This window comes from Hemiscyllium ocellatum, chromosome 11 (assembly GCF_020745735.1).
Source record: "Hemiscyllium ocellatum isolate sHemOce1 chromosome 11, sHemOce1.pat.X.cur, whole genome shotgun sequence".
NCBI classification, from domain to species: Eukaryota; Metazoa; Chordata; class Chondrichthyes; order Orectolobiformes; family Hemiscylliidae; genus Hemiscyllium; species Hemiscyllium ocellatum.
This window is the reverse complement of record NC_083411.1, coordinates 20,158,979-20,182,630: the sequence shown is the minus strand read 5'-3', so window position 1 is coordinate 20,182,630 and position 23,652 is coordinate 20,158,979. Positions and strand designations below refer to the sequence as shown.

Here is a 23,652-nt window from a genome sequence, read left to right as displayed (position 1 = left end):
CTAGGCAAGTCCAACAATACTGCAACAATTTTCTGATACTGGTTTGAGTCACCTATAAACGGTTAAGACGTTTTACCATTCTCAACATCAGGGCGACATGCTACTGGAACTCAAATGTCAGCATTTGTGCAACTTAGATTTAGCTACAAATTTGGGTAGGTTTCAGGTCAACACTATCAGTGAGAATGGAAAATTGCACTCAAGTGATATTTTTAAAAGGATGGAGAAAATTGAAGAGGAGTTTTGCAGTTGGCGACAAAAAAAACTTTGATATACCATCTCAGCCCAATTTCTGCCTTTTTCATGCAGAAATTGAACTAAGATAGTAAATCAGAGCTTTTGTCACCAATTGCAAAACTCCTCTTCAATTATCTCCATCCTTTTAAAAATATCACTTGAGTGTGGAAAATTAATCTGAAAAATCAAATGACCAAGACATTAATGGAAGATCTTTTGAAATACTTAACAGGTGCTGCTAATCCTCCAAAAAGCATTGCTTCTTGGCTAATGTCAAAGGGCCTTGGACGTACAAGAGATGAAACAACAGCCACTATACCCCATGATATCTATGTGATTGGCACCCAGGAGAACTCGCTAGGTGACAAGGAATGGGTGGATTTCCTGAGAGCCGGAATAAAAGATGTAACAGAATTGGACTTCAAAGTGGTAAGGACCGAAATTTCAGGGACGATAACTTTCATAGCAGAACAAAAATGTGTCAGTTTATATAATAGGAATCTGTGAGTAATAACACATTGTATACTATCACCTGTTTGTATTTTAATTTGGCAGTCAAATTGGAAAACAGTTGGTGGTAGTGAAATATAAGCAGATCATAGAGTCACAGAGTCAGAGAGATGTACAGCATGGAAACAGACCCTTCAGTCCAACCTATCCATGCCAACCAGATATCCCAACCCAATTAGTCCCACCTGCCATAAATGAAGGCCAGCACAATTATCAAACTGAATTAAATTAGTGGGCTTCCTTGAGGTTTCTATTTACAGATACAAAAGAGAATTTGTATTAAATGCAGAGAGATAGGATGTGAAGTGCCAAGAAATCTGAACAAGTGCTTAATTGACAAGAACTCATTCTAAACAAGCAGATTAGTAGTTGACATCAAATTGATAATCCTCATTTAATAGGATATCGGAAACAAACGTGCTGTATTGGCCCGCTTGGCAGGGTGATATTGGCAGGCACTGCTCATGGGCTGATCCATAATTCTAAATCCTACAAAGGTGAGGCCAATCCAGAAATGGATAATGTCCTCTGCTTCTGACTTCTGACATTCCCATCACCTTGATGCGATCAAAATTCAACAAAAATACCATTTTAAATTCAAAATCGTCACACATCATGCCAATTTATTTTTTATTTTGTTAATATTTCACAAGAGGTGACTGCTCTGTAAATTTGTGAAATTTTATCCTTTCAGAGCTTCGTTAGTGACTGGTACAATCATAGTTACATTGGTATATCCACCTAGTAGCAGCAAAAGGCATGCATCAGTATAGAAACTAGGAAAAGGAAGAGGCCATTTACCCCTTCAAACATGGTCTGTCATTCAATCTGATCATGGTTGATCCTTTATCTCAATACCATAATCTTGCTTTCTCTCCATATCTCTTGATGCCTTTAATATATATTTTAAAAATCTATCTCTTCCTTGAATATGCTCAGTGATCTGGCCTCAATAGGTAGCACATTCCACAGGTTGACCACTCTCTGAGTGAAGAAATGTTCCCTCATCTCAGTCACAAATGGCCTATGTTGTATTCTGAGACTGTGACCCCCGATTCTAGACTCTCCAACCAGGGGAAACATCTTCTCTGCCCAAGATCTATTAAAATTTTATATGTTTCAATCTTTTTTCCTTCTCATTTTTCTACACACTAGTGAACACAGACCAAGCGGAATCAAGTTATCCTGCCATTCTGAGTATCAGCCTCATAAACATGAAGTATTTTTGGTAATTTCCACCAATTAGAATCATATTTGTGGATGATAGTTTGTAATTTAGTTGTATCATTCCAGCAATAATTGTATTTATGATATTTGAGTAGGTGGAATATTGTTGACTTACTGTCACATAACTGATCTGAAGTTGATCTGAGTCAATGGAAAGAGGCTGGAATTTACTGAAATGTGTACTGGATTACCCAGTTGCTATTCTCTCTGTTACGTTGCTGTGCCACTCAATAATGTATCTGTATTATAGATTGCCACACATTCATTATGGAGTATTAAAATTGCAGTGTTGATCAAACCAGACCATGAGAACCGAATCAGTCACATCAACATGTCCAGTGTTAAAACAGGCATAGCAAATACGTTCGGTAAGTCATTGTATTGTAGAAAATGCCCTGAGATGAACGGGTTGATGGGAAAGTATTCTTTTCTGGAAGTAAAATTAGAAGTGAGCTGGAGTGAAATGGGAATAAAGTGAAAAGACTGAAATGATGATACACACTTCACTAATCACAATTTATCAGAGTGCTTTTTTATTATATCAAAATAACTATGTAAAGTTGGATAGTCATTCCTGCAATTTCCACAGCTGTTCTTTTCAATCCCCATTTTAACTTTGATGGAAAATGAGTGGAAAGCCCTGGTGGAGCTTATTGGTAATGTCACTAAACTGGGAATCCGAAGCCCAGGCTGATGCTCTTGGTCATGAGTTCAAAATGTTAAAATTTAATTTCAATTCATAAACCTGAAATTAATCTCTTGTCTAATGTCCATATTTGCTGCCTGTTTTCAAAAACATTAGATAAAACTCATTGGGTTAGATATTTATCTGATCAAAATCATGAGTAAAAAGAGAGACCTTGATCCAGCCCAAAATTAAGCTTTGGGTCTTGTTGAAATACCTGTATTCTGGAAAAAGCTGTGATCCACACAAGCAGCTTGTTCTTTCGATATTTGGTATTGAACTGATGGTCTGTAACACAGAACGCCAATTTTTTTCTCTCGGGAAAGGAAAGTGGAAATGATGTTAAAAAAAAAGCCTGTTCTGCATTTCCAACACAGTTTCATTTTCTGTGACTACTTAGCCAAAACCTACTTTTTTTTTGTCTTGTTTTACTTTTCTCTGCAGGTAATAAAGGTGCAGTTGGGGTTTCATTCTTATTTAATGGAACATCCCTGGGTTTTGTCAACTGCCATTTGACATCTGGTAGTGAAAAAGTCCTCAGGTACATGCATTCATTTACTTAAACAAGTAAACAAAGTCAGACCATGTTCTGCAATCTTGAAACATAAGGTGGGACTTTCAAAGGTAACTGCATACCATTAATTTCCTGTTTATTAGTTAATGGATGGAAAAGAAATCACAGGCTGTGGTGCAATATTTCCTCACATGTGCTCCTGGTGTGTGGTAGATCCGGTTAAAGTGTAAATTGCCTCCTGTTTTTCAGCTGAATGAAATGTCGCCGTGCTGACTAAGTCTGTGAATGCCCATATTCTTAAAGGACAGCGTGTCTGAATATAAACGGTGTCTACTGGTGTCAGAAGGGTTGGTTCTTATTTCTCGAAATGAGATGCAGTATCCATATAAACAGCATTCTCCAATACACATCTCAGACATCTGAGTGTTGCATAACATAAATTTAACTTTTTCTATACATAATCCTGTTCACAGTGAAATTTATCTTAAATTTTGCAGCTCATTCAACTGCGCTGTGTTTTAAGTGATAAATAGTCTTTGCTATGGAACCAGAATGTAGGTTTTCAATATGGACAGACTTGCAAGATGAAAACATGAAAAAGATGTCTGATCTTTTTTTCCCCGGATCAATAAAAGACTCACATAAACAAGCTAGACAGGAACCATTGTCTAAATTTTTCTTACTGTGTTGAAGTACCTGATGTCTGTTGTTTCTGTCATCACACCGAGGCCAAACACTCAGTGCAGGGGAAGAATGAATGGGTGATGCAGGTGGCAGTACCACTCTGGGCCACTTTCTCATAAAGCAATAGCATTCAGTTAGCTTTATTACCAATGCAACAGAGTGCTTCAGCATGGAGAAAGCTGTAAAATCGACTTAAATCTTCCAAACTTGGCACCAGAATTGCATTCGATTGGGCACTTCTGATCCAGGAAATTTACCTTATTTTCAAAATTGGTTGTAAAGTAAGAACAGAAATAGCTCGGTATACCAGTGTGGCACGCAAGGCAATTTCAGCATCAGGCCTCATCATTCTAACAGCATCAAGTCAGGGAAAACTGGATATATCATCTGGTTCTTACCTGAAGCCTCCAGGAAATTTGAGTGAGGGAAAGGGAAGGACTGCAAGTAGTTGCCACCAAACTGGAGATACTTTGCATCTCTCAGAGTGACAATAATTTAAACCAAAGATTTCATGGGGCATTTTCATGTCTTTGGCACAAGTTGAATTTCTTAGCTTATGTTTCTGAGACGGAGATGCCTTGGCTGTAATCTTCCATCATCTTTTGTTTTAGGCGAAACCAGAATTACTTGGACATACTCCGTTTGTTATCACTGGGGGATAAGCAGCTCAGCTCATTTGATATTGCTCTGCGCTTCACCCATATCTTCTGGTTCGGAGATCTTAATTATCGTCTGGATATGGATATCCAGGTACAGATCATTTTTTGCTGCTTCATTGGAATCCGTATTTCAGGAAAATAAGACTTTTTAGGACTAAGTGTAAAAGCCAATTCTCTATTTTTTGTTTTCTTGTAATTTGACCTACCTGAATTCTCAGCTTATCCCTTGGCTCTCTTCTTCCAGAAATCTATTTTCTTTACACTTGTGCCAATTTTCAGAGTTATTGCCTACCTAATTAATTAGTCAATCCAAACTCACATGTGTATCTAATTCAAGTTGGGGAGTCACAAATTATTTAGTTGAAAGGTTTCATGCAGTCTAATGAAGAGCATTAGTTCCAATACGTCATATAAACAGAATGGATATAGTGGACATACAATCAATGATAGTGAAGATTTACCAGTCCAGCATTTAGATAGATTCAATGGCATTCTCTCTATCTTAGGCAGAAAATTACATTAAGCAAAAGCTAGCAGCCCTAAATAGCTTCCTACCTCACATCCCCCCGCCCCCCCCCCCCTCCACACACACACACACACACACACACACACACACCATACTCTTCTGTTCTCATAACTGCCTGTTTACAGACTTTATCTTTAGGAGACTTATGGATGTCTCAATCTGGTCACTCAGTCAATTACATTTTTCCATTCAATCTTCCAGTTATGAGATATGAATACCCAAGGTTTCTTTCCCTATTCAGCCAGGGCTGGCATTTGAAATGACCTGATTACTTATCATGTAAAATTATCTTATTTATTTAATGGGCATATGACTTGATTTATTCAGGCCTAGGACTGTCACCCTGAACACCTGTGCCTGAAGGAGCAATGGAACCTAAGTAAAAACTGTCTGGCGAACAATGAGCACTTGACTGTGCTGTGTCTTTGTTATATCCAGTAAAGACTACAGGGTGCCTTGAAAATAAATGGAGATAATCCTTTGGGCTCCACAGGTTCATCATTTCCATTGGTATTACTAAAGCTATCATTTCAGCATTTCTGTAAAATTCTCAGAACTGCTATAACTTCCAACTATATTATTAAAATTACCATTTTCCTGTGGGTCTAAAGGGTTGGGCCTTCTTGCTGGCATCAGTAGAAGTCACGCTAATTGGCAGCTGGTGTGAAGCCTATAGTGGAAAGAATGGGGAATTCCTTTCATTTTGATAGTGTATAGCATATTCATCCATGATCTCCTTTCAGAAAATAGATTGATGAAAACTCCTGGTGAAACTGCTTACGTCTATATTTTAGCGCCCAAGATGGCAAACTGATGGAATTCCAATTTAATTGACATTGGAGAGGGGCCTTAATAGGGACTTTAATTGGCCTATATGGTCACCCTTAAATTGTAAACTAGATTGTGCCAAAACAATCAAGTGGTAGAAATATGCATTGTAGCATACCAATTGGTTACTGGAAATTACCATCTTTCCCATTTTCAGCCCTGTCTCCACAGCACCATTTGTCTACTGCTGTCTGTGAAAATTAGCCAGTGGATGAGATTTGAAAGTGGATGAAATAATTACGATGGGAGGGTCAAGAAATTAAAGCATAAGTTGATCATTTGGAGAGACTCAATGGCTGATAATGCAATGCTGAAAAGCTTCAAATAATTCAAATACTTTATCATTCAGGATATTTTAAGTCACATCAGCAAAAAGGAATTTGAGCCATTATTGAGTGTAGACCAACTGAACCTGGAGCAAGACAAAAGAAAGGTGTTTCTGAAATTCTGTAAGTAAATTTCCGATGATTCCAAATGTATTAATTTTTTCCATGTCATTGTAAAATACATAAACTACCACTATGGCATAAATTGCATTTATACTAATTCTTCGGGTTTTCTGGAGAGTTTCCACCAAAGTTACAGGAAATGTTCAGTAGAACTCAACACCAACCCTTCAACAACCTCCAGATGTTAGGTCCACATATGTCCTATTGACATTTGGTGGCAGCATAGTCAGATATTTTGTTGACAAAGAGTGGTATTTAATGGATTAATTCATCATGTCAAACAGCACCACATCACAAAATTATATTTTTTTCCCAGGGAAAAATATTTTTGAAGTGCTAATGCCACTAAAATTGGAAAATTACAATAAAACTGTTAAGCCTGAAGATTGTGGTAGTATGAAATTCAGTTGGGTTCCAAAAGCTGGATAAAATATTTGATTCCTTTTTGATTTTTTTCATGGGATATGAGCATCGCTGATTTGGTCAGCATTTGCTGTTCATCCCTGGTTTGCCAGAGGGTAGTTAAAAGTCAACCACATTGCTATGGGTCTGGAGTCACATGTAGGGTCGACCAGGAAAGGAAGGCAGATTTCATTGTGAAAAATGCAAAATATGGTGGAAATCTGAAACAAAGACAGAAAATGCTGGAAAAACTCATCAAGGCAGATCACATCTGTGGAGAGCAAAACAAAATTAGTGTTTCAAGGCTGTTCTGGGGAAAAGTCACGGTGGACTCAAAATGTTCACTCTCTTTCTCTCTCGCTACAGATGTTGCAAGATATGCTGAGTTTCTCCAGCTTCTCTGTTCTTGTGGTCAACTTCCTTCCTTAAAGGTCATTAACAAACCAGATGGGTGTTCTTGCCACAATTAGAATAGAATCCCTACAGTGTGAAAACAGGCCCTTTGGCCTAACAAGTCCACACTGACCCTCCAAAGAGTATCTCATCCAGACCCATTCCCCTATTACTGTACATTTACCTCTGATTATTGCACCTAGCCTACACATCCCTGAACACTATTTGCAATTTAGCACTGTCAATCCTCCTAACCTGCACATCTTTGGAATGTGAGAGGAAACTGGAGCATCTGAAGGAAACTCAAGTAGACACGGGGAGAATTTGCAAACTCCACACAGACAGTCATCCGAGGCTGGAATCGAACCTGGGTCCCTGGTGCTGTGAGGTAGCAGTGTGGACCACTGAGCAACTGTACTGCCCTAGATTGAAGTTGACTCTGGTTATGTGGCTGTCTTGCAGCTATCCTTATATTCCAGATATTGTATTCATATTCAAATTTCACCATCTGCCATGGTGATATTCCAACCCATAACCTGGGATCTTGGATTGCCCATGCAATAACATTCCATTCATCACCACCATTGTGCCTACTCCAGCATTCAGTAAGATGATGGTTGATCAGGTTGTGGTTTCACCTCCATTTACTTGTCTGTCCTGTCACCCTTGACTCCCTTGTCTGTCATTCACTGCAGAAGGAATAGCAGATATTGAAGGCCATTCAATTTTCCCTTGGCATTATGGTGGTGTGCAGGGATCAGGTCGAAGCCGAAACACTATCCCTATCATTCTTACAAAAGGCTCTAAACTTGTGACACGGTGTTCTCAAATTTTCTTTTCCATATCTCTCAGATGAGGAAGAAATCACGTTTCCTCCTACTTATCGATACGAGCGAAATACCAGAGACATCTACTCATGGCAAAAACATAAAACCACTGGGGTAAGGATCATCAAGCTGATTATTTTCTCATTTTCTCCTTTGTGAGAAAGTGTGAGAAAATGATGGAAAGGTCTTAGAGGTATCATGAAGATTGCTAGGACTCCCAAAAGCATAAGAAATAAAATAATTGAGGTTGACAAACAGACTGCCCTTCCACAATACGATGGGACTGCAGAGACCTAGCTACAAACTGAGCATGATAAAGGGCCACATATCAAATCTTTAGAAAGGAAAGAGAAATTGAGAAAGGATGTAAGTAATAGCTATATTGATAAAATACTTAATGAAAGCTGTAGAAAGAAAAGATTTTGATAAGGGTGATCAGGCACTGGAAACACCATTAGAGTTAAGGAACAGCTAGGGATGCAAGACTCTGGTAGGAATTGTCTACAGATCACCTAATAGCAATTATGCAGTGGGGAAGAGATGGTGAGGATGATTCCATGAGTGAATAAGAATGCAGTGTAGTTCAATAGGTAATTTAAACTTTAACATTGAATGGGAGAAGTACATGATGAGGGCAATTAATGTCTAAAATGTGATAGGGATAGTTTTGTTGAACAATTTTAACCTAATTCCTTGTCCATCACCTACCGCATCTTAACGATGGAGAGAACTAAGGGATCAGATCATCTTTAACCCCTGTGTGATTTTAATTTGCATTAAAAAGTGTTGTTCTTGAGTGTTGTTTTACAAGAGAATAGACATGGACATGATAGGAATATCTTGGAAATAGTTGTTCTTGGTAAGCAGTGGTCTTGGTATGTTTGAGTGTGACAAGGGAGGCTAGAGCATTTGTGTAATATATATACATACTTATTTTTGAGTTTGAATTTCAACTAGTGGTATGTAGGTTTTGGTCTGTAACCTGAAGGTGTTATATTATTAACTTGTAAGATTTTATGAAGCTATGACTTTAAAAAATAAAATACGATAGTTTTTGAAGGCTTTTGCAAACTTGTTGACATTGGGAAAATTCCCATAAGTGAACCAAGTGATCGGTGTATTCATTGGACTTTAGTTAGAAATTAGACTTTAGTTAGGAGGATCCGGAATTGTAGATTTTTTTTACTTAAAGGAAGCACCAACACTTTGTTTCCTTCTTATGTCAAACAGTTACTCCTGAAGAAAGGGAATTGATTAGAACTGTTAAGCAATAGGCTACCTTAGTTAGGAGTTTTGTTTACAATTTCTAGACCTTAGAAATGTTTGGGTAAAATACTGAAGGAGTTACTTGAAGCTGAGAAAGTTTAATCTCAGTTGTGTGAATACTCAAAAAAGAGGCTAGCAGATTTTCAAAAACAGAAATTGAAGCATCTATTCAGTTAAACCCTATAGATGTCATAAGGGAATTCTCTCTGGTATTTGAGTCCTGTAAAGGCTGTGTTGAAATGAATGCGATTATATATTATCATGTCTTTCAAAATCTTCAAACTTGTGCTATATGAAAATAATTTGGTATATTGTATTCTTTTATCAATTTCTCTTAGAGTCATAAAGTCACAGAGATGTACAGCACAGAAACAGATCCTTTGATCCAACTCATCCATGCCGATCAGATATCCCAACCCATTCTAGTCCCACCTGCCAGCACCTGGCCCATATCTTTCAAACCCTTCCTATTCATATACTCATCCATATGACTTTTAAATGTTGCAATCATACTAGCCTCCACTACTTCCTCTGGCAGCTCATTCCATACACAAACCATCTTCTGCGTGAAAAAGTTGCCCCAAAGGTCCTTTTTATATCTTTCTGCTCTCACTCTAAACCTATGCCCTCTAGTTCTGGACTCCCCCAACCCCAGGGAAAAGACTTTGTCTATTTATCCTATTCATGTCCCTATAAGATCACCCCTCAGCCTCCGACGCTCCAGGGAAAACAGCCCCAGCCTGTTCAACCTCTCCCTACAGCTCAAATCCTCCAACTCTGGCAACATCCTTATCAATCTTTTCTGAACCCTTCCAAGTTTCACAACATTCTTCCAATAGGAAGGAGACCAGAATTGCATACAATATTCCAAAATTGGCCAAACCAATGCCCATGTTACAGCCGCAACATGACCACCTAACTCCTATACTCAACACTCTGACCAATAAAGGAATGCATACCAAACGCCACCTTCACTATCCTATCTATCTGCGACACCACTTTCAAGGAGCTATGAACTTGCACTCCAATATCTCTTTGATCAGCAACACTCCCAGGACCTTACCATTAAGTGTATAAGTCCTACTAAGATTTGCTTTCCCAAAATGCAGCACCTCTCATTTATCTAAATTCAACTCCATCTGCCACTTCTCAGCCCATTGGCCCATCTGATCAAGATCCCATTGTAATCAGAGGTAACCTTGGTCGCTGTCTGCTACACCTCCAAATGTGGTGTCATCTGCAAACTTACTAACTATATCTCTTATGCTCACATCCGAATAAATATAAATGAAGAAAAGTAATGGACCCAGCACTGATTCTTGTGGCACTCCACTGATCACAGACCTCCAGTCTGCATAATCCAATTCTATTTTATTGTTAACATCAGATCTGAAACATTGTGTGTTTATATTTCAGTAAAAGACCACCTTGTTAAAAACAAAAAAAAATCCATGAAGCCAGATTTCAGTCTGTGTTCAGAGTTTTCCAGTAATAACATGAGCTGAAATTGTAACAAGTCTCAGACTACAGATTAAAGTTTAAGCAAGACAATCTTTTCTAACATAAGGAATGAATTATCCATAGTAGATTGTTAATGGGTAAAATAAAAACCAATAGTACAAAAGCAAAATATATTCCTGAAAGGCAAAGATTCCACTTGTGTAATCTAGCAACCAGAATTAGTAAGCGAGGTCAGGAAGAGCATTTATTAACAGTCTTAACAAAAGCAAAACTAATGCATCCAGCAAGTTGTGAGATCTATGAATAGAAGAAACAGTTTCTGAACATAAGGGTAAAGGACATTGAAGTTAGCAGCAAAGGTGTTTGTAAATATATTAAGAGAAAGAGATTCAGGGAAGGTACAAAGAGCTAATTTAAGGTTGAAGTCTGCCTGACCATAATGAACTATATGGAAGTTGGAGACTTGCTTACATGAGTATTAAACAAGGAGAAATAGAAGAAACCTAAAAATAAGTCAAAGGGAAGGACTATCTAGATCTAATATGAATAAGGAAAACAGTAATGGGACTTAAGGCAGAAAATCTCTTAAGACCTTGTGGTTTCCAATCCAGAACATGAGAAAAATTAGGTGAGGGAAGTACAGATGCATTAATCGTAATTTTTCAAAGCTTTCTAGATCTTTGAAATGTGTTTTTAGTTAGAAAATTGCAAATATACCTCCATCATTTAAAAATAGTGAGAAGGAGGAAGGAAGCAACTTCAGACTCAAAAGTTTGACATCATTTGAAGCCACATTCAAGCTTATTATTCATATCTTTGTTCATTGTTTTTAATTATAGATACGAATAAATGTTCCTTCTTGGTGTGATAGAGTCCTGTGGAAATCTTACCCAGAGACATATAATCAATGTACCTCATATGGTGAGTATAATCATTTATCATTGAAATAAATGGATACTTTGCAGCTTAGGGCAAGGATATTTCCATGGTATCCTGGCCATTACTGTGCTGGTGAACAAAGACATGTCACTTATGAAGTTTTTGGAAATATTTTGCATCAACTTTCCAAACTTGAATAATTTTGTTATTCATTCTCAGGCCAGCTGATACAGAGCTGAAAATGTGTTGCTGGAAAAGCGCAGCAGGTCAGGTAGCATCCAAGGAACAGGAAATTCGACGTTTTGGGCATAAGCCCTTCTTCCTGTTCCTTGGATGCTGCCTGACCTGCTGTGCTTTTCCAGCAACACATTTTCAGCTCTGATCTCCAGCATCTGCAGACCTCACTTTCTCCAGCTGATACTGAGAAAATATTTTACAAATTTTTATCACATCTAATATTTAAAATAAGCAAACTTAATCGATGTTTTAGACGAGACAGAGGAGGAAGCAAAAGTCACATTACTGGTATCACAGCTGTGTTGAGGGAGGTCACCTCAGTGGCATCTTGCAGTGAGGCATTATGGGCAGAGCTGAAAAATAGGACGGGTACAATCACAATGTTGGGATTGGAATTCAGACTTCCCAGCTGCCAGTGGGTGATAGAGGAAGAGATATGTCATCAGATTCTGGAAAGATGTGAAACTGACAGTGTTGTTGTGGTGGATGATTTTAACTTACCCCATATTAACTGGGACTCCCTTAGCACCAGGGGTTTGGATGGAGAACAATTTGTTAGGTGAAAAAGTTTTTTGGAACAATAGTAAATAGTTCAAAGAAGGAGGCAGCCATACTGGACCTGACATTGGGAAACGAGCCTGACCGGGTGATCAAAGTTTTAGTGGGGGAGCATTTTGGAAATAGAACATAGAACAGTACAGCACAGTACAGTCCCTTCAGCCCTCAATGTTGTGCCAACATATTATCCTACTCTAAGATCAAAGTGCTCTACATATCCTTCATTGCACTATCTTCCATGTGCCTATCCAAGAGTTGCTCAAATATCCCAAATGTCTCTGGCTCTACTACTATTGCTGGCAGTGCATTCCATGCACCCACCACTCTCTGTGTAAATAACCCACTTCTGGATCTCCCCTAACCCTTCCTTCAACCACCTTAAAATCATGCTCCCTCATGATAGCCATTTTCACCCTGGGAAAAAGTCTCTGGTATCCACAATATCTATGCCTCTCATAATCTTGTACACCTTTATCAAGTCACCTCTCACCCTTTTTCACTCCAATGAGAAAAGCCCAAGCTCCCTCAATCTTTCTTCCTAAAGATACTGTGGGAGGCAAGGAAGGAAATAGCTGGGGCCTCAACAAATATCTTTGCATCCTCTTTGGCCACAGTCAAGGTTCCACAGGACTGGAGAATGGCCAATGTTGTTCCTTTGTTGAAGAAGGGAAATAGGTATAATCCAGATAATTGTAGGTAGGAGGGCCTGACATCAGTGATGGGGAACCTATTGGAGAAGATACTACAAGACAGGACTTATTTACATTTGGAAGGAAATGAAATTGTTAGTGAAAGGAAGCATAGTTTTGTACAGGGAAAGTCATGTCTCACCAACTTGATTGAGTTTTTTAAGAAGGTGACAAGAATAACTGATGAGGGAAGATCAGTGGATGTTGTCTACATGGACTTCAGTCAGGCATTTAATAAGGTATCTCATAGCAAGCTGATACCAAAGGTAGAGTCTCATGGAACTAGGATGAGCCATCCAGATCAATACAAAATTTGCTTGGTCAGAGAAGTGAGAGTAACGGTGGATAGGTACTTTTCAAAATAGAAATCAGTAACTAGCGGTGTTGGCAGGGATCAATGTTAGGTCGTGAATGCAATTTTAATAACTACAAGTGGAGGACATGTCCATCACCCAAACTCTTCAGGGAAATCACGATTATTTGCAGAAATAGCAAACAGTAGTATATAAGGAGATTATTGTTGTGTGTTTTGGGAATGTCAACTATTACCAGACTGCATTTGGGATAATTTGCTGTCATCAAGTGTGTCTTAATGAGAAGAGGCATTGTAGTTTGTTACACTGTTAGCAATCAGATACAAATTACATTCATAAGATGGACATTATTACTATGACTAAATTAAATTCTACAATAGAGATCCTAAAGGAATTAAAGCTTTTCTATATAAAGGTAATTGGTTTACTGGGCTAATTATCTTTGTCTTGAAACTCTCTGAAGCATTCTCAAGTTCCTCAGTGGAACACCAACCACATCTCACCTGATGAGAGGTTTGTTTAGACCCTAGCCTGTGACCTCCTTGTGCACTCCCTTTGAATGTCATAGGAAGGGTGGAAGATTTGTTTAATTCCTTTCAGTGGAATAGAAAACAGAACTTTGTACTGGATGGAATGATAGTAACTCTGTTTCTACCACAACTTTCACCCATGTTACAGGGCTTTTCCCACTTTCTGTCCCACCTTTTGTTCATAGTTTGAAACTAGCACCATTTTAGATCATCACATCGGATGGACATCAAAAGGAAATTGGTTTTACTTGACGAAAGGATTTTGCGGAACCATCTTAGCAATGTTTTAATGAACACAATTAGTTCAGATTTTTGTGGAGTAGAAGGAGCTTGAATGGGATACCTGCTGAACTACGTCCGAGAAAATTCCCCTTGCCTGCCTTCTTTTTGTGATGGAGGTGGTGGAATGGGATAGATCCAGTCCACAATGTCCAGAGGTAGCAATGTCATGGGTAATGGCCAAGCAGCAGGCTGGAATGTGTTCATACATTTACTGGGATGTTGGTCTGGTTTTCAACATGAGTTTCAGGTCCTTAAACCCTCCCCTACTCACTTCTACCTGACATGACCCCTCATATTTCCCATGAATCCTTTGTGCCTCCTCATCTTAAGTGTGCTTCACTGCCAATCATCCAATATCTACGATGGGTAAACCTTATAAGCCATGACATTGGAAGATAGACTAAAATTTCAACTATTAATTCAGCTCTCCCTGAAGCAAACTGACTGACAACAAACTCAAATTCATAAGGATGCCTGCCTTGAAGAAGTTTTCCTCTCCTCTCTATCTCTCCATGCTTCAGGCTCACTGCCTTTATTCCTGATGAAGGGCTTTTGCCCGAAACGTCGATTTTGCTGCTCCTTGGATGCTGCCTGAACTGCTGTGCTCTCCAGCACTACTAATCCAGAATCCTCGAATTCATAAAACTCATTCAAAAAATGTAAACCCTTTCAAGTAGTCAACCTGTTGTGAAACAATAAATCAATCAATTCACTAATTGCATCAAAAACAAATAACACTTGAATTCCCTCTTTAGCCACCAGGTAAAATGTGAGGTAAGTGGTTCTGGACTTTTGGGACTCAACCAACCATTCAGCACGTGTTCAATTGTATTAACCTTGGGAAATATAAGGAGCTGACAAGGGGTGTGTGTGCGTGTGTGCGTGTGTGTGTGTGTGTGCGTGTGTGTGTGTGTGTGTGTGTGTGTGTGTGTGTGTGTGTGTGTGTGTGTTACAGATACCTTTATCCCATACAAGTGAAAGTTGCAAGATGTGAGAATGGGGGTAAGAATTCAAGAATCTGGTCCTAACCACGATTTTTAGAAAGCAGTTGAAAGTTCAAGGTATTATTTTCCTCTTTTTTAAAGGTGTGTGCCACTCATCACTACTTACTGTGGTACAATAATGACAGAATTGTGCCAGATCACCTGTCTCAGAAGAAGCAAGAGTATGATAATTCATTTTCACATTTTCATGCTATTTCATTTTTCTGCAGGTTGCACTGATGACATTATGACCAGCGACCATTCACCTGTCTTTTCCACATTTGAAATTGGGGTAACTTCCCAGTTTGTGTCTAAAAAAGGTAAAAAGAGCAACGTACTGCAAAAAACATGTTCATCAGTTCGAGGGTGGGGAGAGCGCGTGGGGGGGAGTGATTCCTGAATCATTCTGCAAGTGATATTGAACAGTGTGAATTGATTAGAGTGGGTTGTTACTGCAAATTGTCCACTGATCTTTCATCTTCTGCATTTGGCTGTGAACCTAGATCAAGGTGAATGAATTAAAGTCTCCTTGTCTGAGGTCAGGTTAAGCAGCACGGGCAGCAGCGTACACATAAGTCCAGAGGCAACGAAAATTGCTAGTTATTGCTTAAAGATTGTCATTGGCACATTAGGGAGATGAGCATTATGGGAATACAACAAGGCTGCAATAAACAATACATTCTCCACTTGGTCCATTGTTGAGATGGAGCAGAGAGATCTCGAAATTTCACAGGAGAGCTGCCCTTTACCTTCTCTTTCCCAGCCCTTTTTATATGTCTGCTCGAACTTCCACTGCCCAAGCTACAATCTCCCAACCCAACCCAATCCAAATAGCTAGTAAAAAGCAGCCATTGAGTGCAAGTCAGACAAGGTTCTATTACTGGATACTGTGTGCCATTCTCCTGAAATCAGGCAAAGATATTGTCATGCTTAAACTGTATAGACGTGAGCAACAAATGTGGTTGTGGGTATTGAGTAATAAAATAATAAGATGTTAAGGGAAATTAAATTTGTGTTTGATTGAAGCTATGACACTTTGAGGTTTCATAATTATTTGCTTGCAAAATTATAAAGGAATTTACAAAGGAGAGAATGATTTTAGGGAAGTACAAATTAAAATTAGGAAACTATGAGTGAAGTCAGTGAGTCATTCAAATTACCAATTGGAGCTTTTGAAAAATGCTGTGCATAAATGTAAAAGCAACTTCTAGGCTTGTTCCTACAGAAACAAAGTAATGAGTATTATTGTGAGAGGGTGGTAGAGAGACATCCATTTAAAAAACATGGCTATAATTGTGGAGCTAAGTAAATTTAGGTGCTTCCTGAAAGTTTGTGTTTTCTTTTTATTTTATAATTGACCATAGCTTGGGCTAGGAGTATATAACACTGACATTGTTTCATTTTCCAGCAATGACATATATCAACTTAGTGAGTACGCACGCACACACACACATACATATACATGCACACACACACAGGCACACATATACACTGACGCACATGCATGCAAACACACTACTCAAAGGCTAGTCTGCATAAGGTATGATATGCACTCATATATTGGTGAGTTTGGTTTAGAGACACTATAAAATGCAGGTTATTGTTGCCGCTGACTTTTTCTCGTTTACAATTAATTATACTTATGTTGTTTGCAGGTCCTGGTAACAGCTCTGGGCAGGCCTGCATTGAGTTTGAACTCATTGAAGCCATTGTGAAGACAACATGCAAAACAAAATTTTTCATTGAATTTCACTCAAGCTGTCTGGAAGGTTTGGGATATTCAATACTCACATTGCAACCAATTATAGGGTGATACCTCCCAATTAAATGTCCCCAATATTGGTTAGATATAAAAACGCCACTGTAGCATTGACATCCACAGGACAAGACCGTTTTGAATTCCTTACTTTGGTAATGTTAAACAATTTGTTTATAATACACGTAGCGATAGGTTCATTACAATTGGCCACAATGTCTTTGAATAAAAAAAGGAAAATTTCACATCCATGCATATATCAGTGACTGATTACTTTGCATTACTGACTGAAACACTGTGAGTGGGAAGCACATGTAAATTTCAGGTCAGCACTGGTTGTAAAACACTTTGCCCAAAGGGTCCAAGATCATGCATGAGCAATAGTAACTTGGAGGGGCAGTGGGTGGTTTTCTGATGAACGGCTTATGCCCAAAATGTCGACATTCCTGCTCCTTTGATGCTGCTTGACCTGTTGTGCCATACTTTTTGACTCTGACCTCCAGCATCTGCAATCCTCACTTTCTCTCAGTTTTGTATACTGAAGGTTTTGCTTTTGACTCGTGGAGTTAATGATTGAAGCAGCTTGAGTCAATATTTAAATATTTATATATAGTTAAAGAAAAACGTGATAGTGATGGGAAAACAATGCAGCATGTCAAATCAGACTTATTGTCTGTGGGTATGCAGCATATATACCAACATAGCCTGGTTGTGTAAATTCATATGATTATAATTCATGCACAATCCAGAATGGGCATTGGTGGTCTGGCCACCCTCTCTACCCTGTTTCTTTGTATTGACTTCAGTTGACCTTTGAATAATGGGCAGCTGAATTACTGTCACACATTTCACATCCCGAACAAATTTCACCCCTCAATGCATTTCTGCGCCAGATTGTTTGAAGAACAGCCAGAAAATATGGAACAAAAACATCAAAAGGAACAAAATTCCATCAATACAGGAAGGGAGAATGAAGATAATCATTCAAGGACAAATGTTCTTACTCATAATTTACTCTTCCACTAAATAGGATTCACAATAATACATGGCACAAGTTTATTATAATAGTATTTATTTGGAGTAATAACACATTTAATAGCAGCACTTAAGATAATAAAACTTGCAGGATTTTAATGGGAAATTTTAAACACATTGCAGTAAGGAGATTGGTTATTCAGGCTGATCAGAGTTTAATTGAGACCCAACTTATTGATTGACACTCTCATTTTGTTCCTTGTTTAAAATTAATTTCCTTCTTTATAATAACTTTAAATCAAACCAGTTATTTTTTTCTGTAAATTATCACATCTCCCATTTAATTTCACTCCCTAACTTTGTGATATTTATGAGAGGTGACAGGCGTCTCACCCACAGCCCAGGGTGCTGACAAAAGCCCCATGACTTTCAGGAAAGGTGTACCCACTCACAGCAGAGTTGCTAGTTGGAAAACTCCTATCTCATCCACTGCACTCCCCTTCCTCCACCCACCACACTCATTCTGGGGGAGGGTATTCAATTCCATTCAAAGGAACAAAGACAGCTTTTCTAGCTGTTCTGTGCCTGTGTCATATCAGTTGTTATTACTCCTATACTGGGTGAACAAATCTGCTGTAAATCTTTGCCATTGTTTACTGATCTCCTGTTTCTGTAAATGACCGTAACGGGTTTATCAGGTGGAAGATTGGTAAGTGGAGATCCCAGCAGCTTCCAATCTCAACTGCAGTTAAAAGAAATACAGAAGATAGGAGCAAGACTGGGCCATTTGACTCAGTCCTGCTCCACCATTCAATATGATCAATAAATGTGAACAAGGTTTCTGACTGTCTGCAATCGTTGACTTCTGGACTTAACACCAATCGAACAATTGGTGCAGAATCCTTACAGTCAAATGAAGAGCGCAATTTGTTCTGTAAACAGTAACTAACAATTTTAATACCATTATTGTGGCTTATTTGTTTTTGTGCCTCAGTGATATCTTGTGCAGGAATCAAATTTCTAGCTGGACAAAGATAATGCGCAAGGTATTGTCAAACCTGACTCTACCTTTTCAATGTAGACATGGCAATGCAAGGACAATAGGAAAAATTTGCACTCAGTGTAGATGAAAATCTCTGTTTGAAATTACAACAAAGATATTCACAGGCGAACAGAAAAGTACACATTTTGAAAACAATAATGCTCACTTTTCCAAAATTCACTTTTTTTTGACAGAATTTAAGAAAAGTTTGGATAATGCTTTGCAGATTTGTATTAAACATGGATTCCTGAGAGTTCAGTGGTCTGCACACCAGTTGCCAATGGTAGGTCACTGTTTTAGCCTGATGAAAGATGATAACTAAAATATATAATATTTATTTTATACATAATACAACAGTCATTTACTGTAAACTCAACCAGGTCTTTATGTTTCGATCTGAACAGTGAGAAATGCTATTTGGTTATTTGATCAATATCTAGAGCAAACAAAACGGCACGGTGGCACAGTGGTTAGCATTGCTGCCTCACAGCGCCCGAGACCCGGGTTCAATTCCCGACTCAGGCGACTGACTGTGTGGAGTTTGCACGTTCTCCCCGTGTCTGCGTGGGTTTCCTCCGGGTGCTCCGGTTTCCTCCCACAGTCCAAAGATGTGCGGGTCAGGTGAATTGGCCATGCTAAATTGCCCGTAGTGTTAGGTAAGGGGTAACTGTAAGGGTATGGGTGGGTTGTGCTTCGGCGGGTCGGTGGGCCTGTTTCCACACTATAAGTAATCTAAAAAGCTTAGTTAGTTAGGATTCAATCCTTGCCCTTAACTGGTCTCAGCCAAGGTTGTGTTAGAAGCAACACAGGAACCTTAGTGTCACTAATCAGTAAAGACCTCTATTGGGAATCCAGAAGGATAAACTATCCTACCATTTTCCCATCCTAATAGTTTCGTGTCAGGCTAGTCACCTGGGATTAATACATCAAAGACAGACAGGAAAAACTTACTTTTCTTGACTGCTACATTTGGAAATAAACTGGACATGTGTAAGAGTGAATGAGCTTTGTATTTGTATGCAGAAGCTCAAAGTTATCTCAGATTTAAACATGCCCAAGTGTACATAGACCTTTTAAAAAAAAAGTTGACTCTATCTAATTTTCATTTGGGGAGCAGGTTATTGTCCAAGGTGAGCACAATGTTGGCTTTAATGGGATGAACCTAAATATTGTTTCAAAACAGACTAAATTTAGTTTTCAATGAGTGGTCATTCATTCCTTATAGAATTGGGGCTGACAATACACTCTTGAAATCATGGAATCTCCACAATGTGCAAGCAGATCATTTGGCCTATCGAGTCCAAAATGACTCTCCAAAGAGCATTCCATCCAGAACCAACCCTGCACCCTACCCCTGTAACCTTGCATTTCCTACGGCCAATCCACCTAACCTACACATCCCTAGATGCCCTGGGTAATTTACCATGGCCAATCCATCAAACCTGAACATCTTTGGACTGTGGGAGCAAACCAGACCATCCCGGAGGAAACCCACTCAGACCCAGGGAGAATATGAAAACTGAACACAGACAGTCTCCAAAGGGTATAATCGAACCTGATGCCTGGTGCTGTGAGGCAGCAGTGTTAACCACTGAGCCACCATGCCGCCCCACTAATGAAGGAACACAGAGATGTAGGACCTGTAGAACAACAAGAACACGCTGTGCACCAGTTTCTGGCAATTCACAGGAACGTCTTTCCCTTGTGTTTCAGGTTCATTAATGCTCCAGCTGACTGAATCAACCACCATACAAATTCCCTTTTTAGACACTCACCATCCTGACTTGGATATATATATCATCATCCCTTCAGTGTCGCTGGGTCAAAATCCAGGAAGCCCCACTATGATTGCATTGTTAGTCTGTCTAGAACATTGTGAGTCTGTGAGTCTGTCCACTGCACATAGATTGCAGTGGTACAAGAAAGAAATAAATGCTGACCTAGCTCAAGATACCCATGTCCCACAGGTGAATAAAAAAGTTCTGATAATTCCCACAATTTGATGGAAGACATGGGAGGCCTCTTTGAAGCCATTTCTAAGCCAGGAGGACTTGCTGCAGTTCACTCTCCTGACTAATGTTTCCCAAATATGTATGACAGCCGTCAATCAAATACTTTGAGCATTAGGTACAGGATGGCACAATGGTTCAGTGGTTAGCATTGCTGCCTCACAGTGCCAGGGACCCAGTTTAAATTTCCACTCAGGGCGACTGTCTGTGTGGAGTTTGCACATTCTCCCCGTGTCTGCATGGGTTTCTTCTGGGTGCTGTGGTTTCCTCCCACAATCCAAAGATGCGCAGATTAGGTGAATTGGCTATGCTAAATTTCCCATTGTGTTCAGGGACATGTAGGTCAGGTGCATTAGTCAGGGTAAATGTAGAGTAGTAGGGGAATGGATCCGGGTGGGTTACTTTTTGAAGGGTCGGTATGGACTTGTTGGGCCAAAGGGCCTGTATCCACACTCTAGGGATTCTTTATATCTATGATGGGTCTGATCCAGTGTAACATTCCCAATAAGGTGTCTCATCAAGGACATTCAAACTAGGTATATCATAAATCTAATGCAGAATAAAATTGTTGAACTACTCTCTCAAGAACACTAGGATCAAATAGGGTTAAATGTGGAATAAAACCTCCTATCTTCTGATGCATCCATTTATGTGAACATGACTCCAATACTCTTAAAATCCTTTAAATTAATCACTATCATTTAGAAATTGGTGTGCCTTATGATACACAGTATTCTAATTCTGACTTCACCAAAGCATAATTTAACCTTTTGATTTATAATGAAAAGCTGTTGATAGAGACATTGACCCGAAGCAAAGATTTTCCAAATCCTGGTTAATATATCATTACTAATTTAAACTCACTGAACTCTTTGCCATGTCTCATTATTCACTGTTGTTGCTTTTAGTTGTCTCCAATTCTGTCTGATATTGAGTACTTACAAGACCAACACCTCCTGCTGACCATAAAATCCACAGATGGATACGAATCCTATGGTAAGTTAAAACCAAGTTCCAACTAGCCTTTAAAGACAGTAAAAGTATAAATTAATGAGGGAAAGATGTGCTTAAGCAACCTTCTATCAATAGCAACTGACGACAAAATAATTGAAGGACCAAGGAAAAGTAACTCACTGAAGCCTGTGGTCCAGACATGTGTTCAAACTGTGATTTTGATTTTCTTTTTCCAATCCTAATATTTATGTCTTGCCTGTCTTCATATGTCTGTCTGTTTGTAAAGGCAGAATGTCTAAGGGGAAGAATTTAAGGTGTAGAGTTATAATTCAGCAATTCATACTTCCTACTTGCAAACAACCAATTTGAAACGTATCTGATTCAATATTGATACTTTTCAGGTATGTTGTTGTCTTAACCAGGTGTTAGGCCCTTGAATAGACCAATTAGGAGACCAGACGGTACATTTTTAATGAACCTTCTGGGGAATGGAGATGCCCTAAGCAGGATTATGTTGCATGTTCAATGCACATCACCCATCTTGAGTGCATTGTACTCCAGCAACCCATCCTGCTTTGTCCTGTCCCCATTAAATCAGGAGTAACTGCTGCGAAGTTACCTCCAAACAATGCTCTAAAGCAAAACAAAAGTCAAAAGTAACAGAAGAATGCTGATAATAACAGTACAGAAATCTCTCATAATACTACTGAAGGCCATAAATCAATCCAACATGAACTTCAATTACACTGTTGTAAGGCTGATCTCTGCTGTGTTCTCACTTCTCACTCTTTGGCAGGAGAGTGTTGTATTGCACTGAAGTCCCTCATTGGAAACACACCACAGATGTTTGAGACAGGTTTGTCTCACCTGGGAGATGAGTCGGGCTCTATCCGTGTTACGATGAGGGTCGTTGTTCCTGCTGAACGCAAAAGAACTCGGGAACGTCTTTATGGTGAGTTCCTCAGACATCGGAGTTCCCAGTACAATAAAATGACACAGTAATATGTACAGAAGCACATTACCTCTTTGTTATGGTCTCAAAATTTAATACATCACCTACACAGTAAGCAATGATTGGACAACAATGCAACTTGCAATACCATTAAAAATATCCGCAAAGTGGTCCAGGAGGTAATGTGCCTAATTGTCTTTCCCTCTATCGAAGTTTGGGGTCTCCATCTGGCATCTCCTTCTTACCAAATGCTGACTGAAAGTTATTTTTTCAGCCTTTGGTGGGAGATTGCTGGCATGAACTCAGTCACATTACTTGTTGGTACTCTCATAATGTTGTCCTCAGATATTTTCTTCCTTCCAAAACAAAAGTGGTTTGGATCAGAAATTGGCTAGCGCAAAGAAGACAGGGGCTGGTGGTTGATGGGAAATGTTCATCCTGGTGTTCAGTTATTAGTGGTGTACCGCAAGGATCTGTTTTGGGGCCACAGCTGGTTGTCATTTTGAGAAATGACATGGATGAGGGTGTAGAAAAATGGGTTAGGAAATTTGTGGATGGCACTAAAGTCAGTGGAGTTGTGGATAGTGCTGAAGGACGTTGCTGATTACAGAGAGACATAGACTTGCTGCAGAGCTGAGCTCAAAGGTGGTAAATGGAGTTTAATGCAGAAAAGTATGAGGTAATACACTTTGGAAGGAGTAATAGGAATAAAGAGTATTGGGCTAATGGTAAGATTCTTGGTAGTGTGGAAGAGCAGAGAGATCTCGGTGTCCATGTACATCCATCCCTGAAAGTTGCCACACAGATCGATAGGGTTGTTAAGA

The 23,652-nt window shown here is 39.1% G+C and overlaps 1 protein-coding gene across 1 annotated transcript in view; it reads left to right on the top strand.

The window, feature by feature from the left end:
* LOC132820378 (phosphatidylinositol 3,4,5-trisphosphate 5-phosphatase 2-like) overlaps nt 1-23,652 on the top strand; it is a 145,194-nt gene that overhangs the window by 97,816 nt on the left and 23,726 nt on the right. The window contains exons 13-24 of the mRNA XM_060832448.1: nt 470-666; nt 2,225-2,342; nt 3,104-3,200; nt 4,469-4,607; nt 6,220-6,319; nt 7,967-8,055; nt 11,508-11,589; nt 15,371-15,460; nt 16,796-16,909; nt 19,108-19,196; nt 21,831-21,918; nt 22,673-22,828. Of these exons, the coding sequence (XP_060688431.1) occupies nt 470-666; nt 2,225-2,342; nt 3,104-3,200; nt 4,469-4,607; nt 6,220-6,319; nt 7,967-8,055; nt 11,508-11,589; nt 15,371-15,460; nt 16,796-16,909; nt 19,108-19,196; nt 21,831-21,918; nt 22,673-22,828 (1,359 nt within the window). The remainder of the gene's footprint in view (nt 1-469; nt 667-2,224; nt 2,343-3,103; nt 3,201-4,468; nt 4,608-6,219; nt 6,320-7,966; nt 8,056-11,507; nt 11,590-15,370; nt 15,461-16,795; nt 16,910-19,107; nt 19,197-21,830; nt 21,919-22,672; nt 22,829-23,652) is intronic.